Below are 7,106 nucleotides of genomic sequence, written 5' to 3'. Positions count from 1 at the left end.
ACAATTGATGAACACATTGAATCATTGCTACTAACCATGGACTATAGTTTATGTTATCACCACTTTCATTCTTCAGTTTGGACAGACTTCAGAATGAAGAAACGCAACCTCAGTACCATCAAACGTTTATTTGATTACATCTCAGTGTTGCAGCTCAAGCCAGGCTGAGGTGCTGGTGGAAGTGCTCCTGGGGCAAAGATGGAGGTGAACAGCTCTTGTTGGTCTGACTCAGACAAAGATGGAAGCCTGCTCAGGGCTCTGGGGTGGAGCCCCAAGTTGTGGTCCTCTGATTGCTCAATCCCTGGGTCCGGACAAGGGCATTGGTTGGGTTTTGTAGACTAGATTAGCATTTTATGTTAATGAGGTATGCTAACTGGGAGGCGTTGATTATTAATTAGGGTAAGGGATCCTACTGGTTGAAAAATCTCATCCTATTAGTTGGCTCAGAATCCCTCTACCTAAGGGTCATAGTTTGGTTACCAGCCCATTCCTTCAGTTTACATTATAGTTTACACGCTATCCTGCATAATTTTGTAGGTTATGACAAAATATATAATGGCCTGTATCCATCATTGCAATGGCCTGCAGGACAGTTCCAATGTCCCAAAAATGCCCCCATATTATACCTATTTTTCCCTCTCTCTCCCCTCAAAACCTCTGGTGGTCCCTACTTTTATATCAATGATAAATGTTCCTCCAATGCTGTAAGAATAATAAGTCTAATATTCCACTGGTCCATTGTTCATTCCTCAATCTTGAAGATTTGGGGATGGTGATCCCTACTCTCTTTCTGGTTGAGAAAGGGCTTAGATCCCATAGGGCAGATGGATGGAACTGTCTTGCTTGCAGTTGTAGACACTGTTCCTTTCTTGAAATAATCAAAATGGTTCACAACCCACTGATATTTCAAAGACCCTTTAAGAGTCTTCTATATGAAGAAGCTGAGCTCTAGAAAAGGGATGCAACCTTTCCTTGATCTCTATATGAAGAAGCTGAGCTCTAGAAAAGGGATGCAACCTTTCCTTGATCTCATGGGCAGGGCTGGTACTAGAGGCCAGGCATCAAATCACCTGCAGATGTTATCACCAGCATGGCCTTCCTCGTGGATGACTACCAAATCACTTTGCGTAGGGCCAGTCGAAGCAGAATGCAATGGTCACGTAGAGTGCCCTCCCCAAGGACTTAGATTCAGCTAAATGCCAGACACTGGTATTTTTAGAGTCTGGCGGTGGGCCCTGCCCTCCAGGAGCTCACAGCGAGGAGGCGCAGCAGACATATATACCTTTTGTGACAGTTTGATATTATTTATGAATTCCAAAAATAGATATTGAATTATATTTGTAAACTGGTCTGTCCCTCCAGACATATTAGTTTATATTGGATTCAGAGGTTTCACTTTTACTTGATTAAATAATGATTAAAATTTTGATTGGGCCACATCAGTAAGACATTGCATCCCTGCCCCGTTGGTGGGTGGGGACCCATAATGAAACCCACAGCAGAGAAGGGAGTTTGGAGTTTCGATGCTGCAATCTGGGAATTAAGCACACAGAGGAGCAGAGAGACGGTTCCATTAGACTCAGCAGAGGCCTGGGGAAGAGAGATGAGCCACTCACCTGATATCTACAGCTGGCCTTGTGGAGCTAGCAGAGCAGCTGAGTCCAGAGAGAGGCAAGTCCCAGTAAGAGAGGAACCCAGGAAGCCTGAACCCTTGCAGACACTGGCAGCCATCTCGCTCCAACACATGGCAAAAGACTTTGGTGAGGGAGGTAACTTGTGCTTTATGGCCTGGTATCTGTAGGCTTCTATCCCAAATAAATACCTTTTATAAAAACCAACCAATTTTGCATCAGCACACCTTTGACTGACTAATACACCTTTAATGATAATTCATGACAGTTCTAAGAGAGGGGTACATGATGTACGAAGTGCAAGGAGGCCCAAGGGTGGAGTGTTTGGTAGGTCAGGAGGAAGGATGAGGACAATAAGGTAGGACCCACAGGTTTGCCAAATTCTTGGTTTACATCTCCCATCCTTCCCACAGTGAGTCCTTAACACTCAGAGGAACTGTAAATATATGAGATTGTATACCAGGAAAATGGAAATGATTACTGCCAGGGTGAGCTGTGCAAGCTTGCTGGATGTGGCAGTTTGATATTATTTATGAATTCCAAAAAGAGATAATGAGTGTGTTTGTAAACTGGTCAGTTCCTCTGGGCGTGATACCCTTTGATTGTATTAAATTCGAAGGTTACATAGACCTGATTAAATAAAGATTAGGGCTTTAATTCGGCCAGGTCAGTAGGGTGTTGAGTTCCCACCCTCTTGGTGGATGGACACTCACACAGAAAAAGAGGACAGAGGAAGAGAGACAGCTCATTAGACACGGCAGAAGACCCAGGAAGAAAGATGAAACTGATAGTCTGTAGCTGGTCTTGTGAAGAGAACAGAGCAGCTGAACCCAGAAAGAAATGAACACAAAGGAGAGAAATGAGCCTTATGGCAGCCCACAGCTGAGATCAGAAGAAGCTGGGACCACAGAGCCTAAAGAGGAAGTAGGAAGGCTGAACCCTTAAAGACATCACCCGCCATCTTTATTCAACACATGCCCAGTGACTTTGGGTGAGAAAGTACATCTTATGGCACCTTGAGTTAGACTCTTTAGAGCCTTGTGACTGTAGGCTTCTACTCCAAATAAATAACCTATATAAAAACCAACAGATTTCTGGTACTTTGCATCAGCATCCCTTTGGCTAATACACTGAGTTTTTCAGCTTAAGGAAAGGAGGCTCCATGTGGTTTTCTGGGGAGGCATCCAGGGCAAAAGACAAGATGTTAGAAGTGTGTAGCAGAGGGCTGTGGCCATGTGGTGTATGTTAATGTGAAAGTCTGCTCCCAATTCTATAGGTCAAAGGCCTTTCAAAAATATTGATCAGTATGTTTTAAGAAGGTTACATTACAACAGCATAAAGGGTGAGAAACAGGAATCTGGGAGAGCAGCTAGCTCCTTTTTTGTTTTCTTTTTTAATTGACCTGTAGTTGGTTACAAACATTTTTATTTCAAACTTGTTTCAAGGAAGCAGTCTAATTCAAAAATCCCCTCTTGGCAAAAAAAAAATTAAGAGGGGAAATGGATGGATAATCATTGTTTGATTAGATTTTTTTAATGACTGGTTAAGGATGATTAGACTAGTTAAAGGTCATTGACTCCTACAACTGAAAATCAACCAGGAGTGGTTCTAGGAAGGGGTCTTAAGCTCATTAAAACTTATCATTTGTTTTAGCAAAAATGTTAATTTTTCACCAGGATAAGTAATTAAGAATATTGAGGTTTTGGCCCTAGCTGAGATTTTGAACCATTTTTTCTTGCTCATCCCCACAGTGTTATATAAGAAAGTGAGAGAAACATAGGGATCTCTATTTTAATCTTATCCTAGTCTACCTGGATCATAGTGCTTAATTCTTTCATGATTATGTGGTCTCCATTCATTCAAGCAATTGTGTACCTACTGTCTGCTAGGGCCTGGACTAGTGTTGAGGATTTAGTGATATGTAAAAACAGGCACAATCTTGACTTTTATGTCTAGTTGAGGAGATAGGCTATTGTATAACCACACAAATTAAAAATTATAACTGGAATTTTAAGCTGTTCTTTGAAGCAACATTTACAAGGTGTGCATTGTCTCCAGGAAGACTGAGAAGTCAGAGGAGGTCCTTATGAAGAAGGAGCACTTGTATCGATTAGGACATGAGGTGGGGTCTATGGCTGTGCAACACCCTGAGGCAGAAGATGACTTAGCCCCATGGAGGAACTTAACGTGATGGTGGCTAAAGGATAAGAGGCAAGAAGTGAAGTAGGATGAGGCTGGAGTAAATCCCTGGATTTTGATCTGTATCCTCACAGAAAGGAAAGCCATTGAAAGATTTTAAGCAAGGCAATGAATATAATAAGAAAGGTGGAGTGATAGTCAGTTTGTAAAGATCACTCTGATTGCTGAATGGATGGGGGATAAGGCAGGGTGAAAATGGAGAGACCAGAAGGCCATGTGGTCAAGGCAAAAGAAGACAGTAGCCTGGACTAGGGAGGTGGCAGATAAGTGGCCAGATAAGAGAGATCTAGGAAGTAAGATCCACTAACATATTCTTTATATTTCACATCTTCCACCAAGGTTTCCTGGTATCTAAAGTTGCTTTTTCATAGACCCTAGCTTCTTTAGAGCTTTAGAGCTTTAGAGCCTCTGTGATTGTTTTCTAAAATACGTTATAGTAACTATTTTCCTTGCTAGACTGTCAATACTTTGAGGACATGGTTGCCATGGGGTGGAACTTATCCTTTATATCATCTTGACCTGAAAGCTTTGCATTTATTGTGTGCTCAAGAAATGTTCAATTATAAAGACTACCTAAGATTCTCCCGTACTTTTCCTTCCTTCTTAGTGCTTACCACTGTAATCAAATAGCTAATCACATAACTATATACTTAACACCTCTGTCACTGGACTATAAACTCCAAAAGGACAGGGAACAAATTTGTCTTGGTCACTGTTTTATCCCAATGCCTAGGTCTATACCTGTTGCTCAATAAATACTTGTAAAGAATCTTTTTGCCAATTGTCAAATAAAAATTTCAACCAAACACCTCTATAGTGCCTATTATATATATCAGTCTCTGTTCTTAGCACCTTAAACATTAACGTACTTAATTCTCATAACAACTTTATGAGGTATATACTATTTAATATCCCCGTTTCACTGATAAAAAAACTGAGGTAGGGAGACCAAGTAACTTTTTAAGGGCGTCGTCTTATCAAATATGAATGTGAATGAATTATGAAATACTAATGGCCTCTGTCTATGATGGGCTGGGCTAAGCACTGGGACATAATAAAATCGTGGTTAATATTTCTTGAACACCTATTACATGTCAGCCTAGTGATAGGTGCTTTACATAATTCATTTAAGTCTCACAATAACTTTGTAAGTTAGGTATTTTAATCTCATTTAATTTTTAAATAAAGGTTTGATGAGTTTCGGTCACTCGACAAACGTCCCAGAACCGGTAGGAGGCGGAGTCGGTATTACCACATCTCTAAGTCCAGCCTCCTCCTTAGCTGAAAAGCCACGGGCCTCCACCCCTCCGCCAGGCTTGGCTCCGCCTATCTCTCTTCTACGCATGCGCGCTCCCCGCTCCAGGCCTGAGCTCGCCGCCGATGCGCGCCTGCGCGCAGCTTCCCCATGTGTTCTCCGGCCGTCAGCAGCTCCAGCTGAGCAGAGCAGGAAGCCCCAGTTTGGGACAAGTCCTTGTCACAGGCTTGTCAGCCCCTGCCGTCTGCTTTTATTTGCCCTCTTTCGGTCTGTTCTCGCAGTACGTATCACTATGGGCAAGAGCCGGACGAAGCGCTTCAAGCGACCTCAGTTTTCCCCTACGGGCGACTGTCAGACTGAGGAAGCGGCGGCGAATGGGGCTGAGGGAGAGGAGGACGATGGGCTGGCGGCGGAGCTGCTAGAAAAGGTGAGGTTAGGTCTGTGCCCGGCGTCCGAGGCGCGGGGGAGGGGCGGGCGGCGGCGCGCGGAGCCCTCAGCGTTGGCGTCGGCCGCCTCTCCCGGCTCGCGCCGCGTCCCCGCCGGCTGGCAACCACGTGCGCATGCGCGGTCGCCTCTGACCACCTCGCTCCTGTCCGCAGCTGCAGCACCCGAGCGCCGAAGTCCGCGAGTGCGCCTGCGTGGGGCTGGCCCGGCTGGTGCAGCAGCGGCCGGTGCTTTCGGGTCTAGTGCGCCGGGACGCCGTGCGCCAGCTGGGACCCCTCCTGCTAGACCCCAGCCTGGCTGTGAGGGAGACGGCGGCTGGCGCTCTCAGGTGAGTCCGGGGCGGGTCCGGAGCCTTGGCTCCGTGTTGGGCCCCAAGTCTCCCTCGGCCTGGAAGGCTGAATTCGGGAGGGTGAATGAAGTGCCCAGGGTCTTACCTGTGCAGAGACGGGATTGGAACTCAAACAGCTGGAATCCAGAAGACCCCACCACCGCTGGACCACACGCATTCCTGTCCACGTGGCTGCTTCTCCTGCAGGGGCACCCGCCGAGGTGTCCTCCCCTCAAGGCCTAGCGCCCATCTATACCTTCTCCATGAGAGCTGCATAGAGTCCTTTTTCATTTACTTACATCCTTGAAACACATGGGCTGGTACATGGGCCAGGAATTCTTCTAGGTGCAGGGGATTTTGAGCAGGCAGGACACGAAGCGAGATAGCCAAGATCCGTGCCTTCACAGAACTTTTGTTCTGTGAAGAAAGATGGGAAAGTAGTAAACAGGTAAATAAGATAATATTAGGTAGTGGGAAGTGCTGTGGAGAAAACAAGAAGATGATGACTTGGGCCTGGTAAGTTCTGTTTGAACTGGAACCTAAAGGCTGAGAGAACCATCCGTGGAAAATTATGGAAAGAGCATTTCCCACAGAGGGAACAGCAAGAGCAAGGTAGTGAGATAGCAAAGGACTCGACATGGTCATAGAACAGAAAGGTTAGTGTGGCTGAGTATAGTAGAGGGCAGGGAGTTATAGGTGAGGCAGGAGAGGTGGACAAGGACACCATGGTGTAGGGCTGAAGGAATTATTCTAAGCGGGGAGGTGACATGATCTAATTTACCTTTTGAAAAGATCACTCTGGGGCTGTGCAGAGAATGACCACAGAGGGGGTGAGAGTAGAAGTTAATATTTGTCCTGATCATAGCTCTGTTTGTTTCATTCATTCATTTAGCAAGTATCTTTTGAGTGCCTTCTGTGTGCCACTCACTGTGCTAGAGTTTGGGAATGTGGTAGTGTGTAAGATACAGTTCCTGTCCTTAATCTTACAATCTATTGCAGGAGACAGACATTAACTAAAGAATCATGTAAGTGTATAATTACAGCCATTGATAATTACAGAGGTTGCTCTGAGAGGATATAACTGGTTTCAGGGAAGAACACCTGAGGGGGTGATGTTTGAGATGAGATCTGAGAGATGAGTTAGGAGTTAAGCATTAGAAGTTCTACCTCTGGGGAGGAAATAACATGTAAAAAAGCCCCCTCCACTTCCCTAAACATACACATACTTGGGGCTCCTGGATGATTGTGG

The 7,106-nt window shown here is 45.1% G+C and overlaps 1 protein-coding gene across 2 annotated transcripts in view; it reads left to right on the top strand.

The window, feature by feature from the left end:
* Positions 1-5,201: 5,201 nt before the first annotated feature.
* HEATR3 (HEAT repeat containing 3) overlaps positions 5,202-7,106 on the top strand; it is a 33,498-nt gene continuing 31,593 nt past the window's right edge. Inside the window, exons 1-2 of one of the 2 annotated variants that reach the window (XR_011646310.1) lie at positions 5,202-5,512; positions 5,685-5,857. Coding sequence is in view for 1 of the 2 variants with exons in the window: in XM_004449591.4 (XP_004449648.1) it covers positions 5,378-5,512; positions 5,685-5,857 (308 nt within the window). In the remaining variant the exon portion in view is untranslated. The remainder of the gene's footprint in view (positions 5,513-5,684; positions 5,858-7,106) is intronic. The other variant, XM_004449591.4, reaches the window with a different exon arrangement.

The sequence above is a fragment of the Dasypus novemcinctus genome, chromosome 18, assembly GCF_030445035.2.
Source record: "Dasypus novemcinctus isolate mDasNov1 chromosome 18, mDasNov1.1.hap2, whole genome shotgun sequence".
Taxonomy (NCBI): Eukaryota; Metazoa; Chordata; class Mammalia; order Cingulata; family Dasypodidae; genus Dasypus; species Dasypus novemcinctus.
This window is presented reverse-complemented; position numbering and strand designations above follow the sequence as displayed.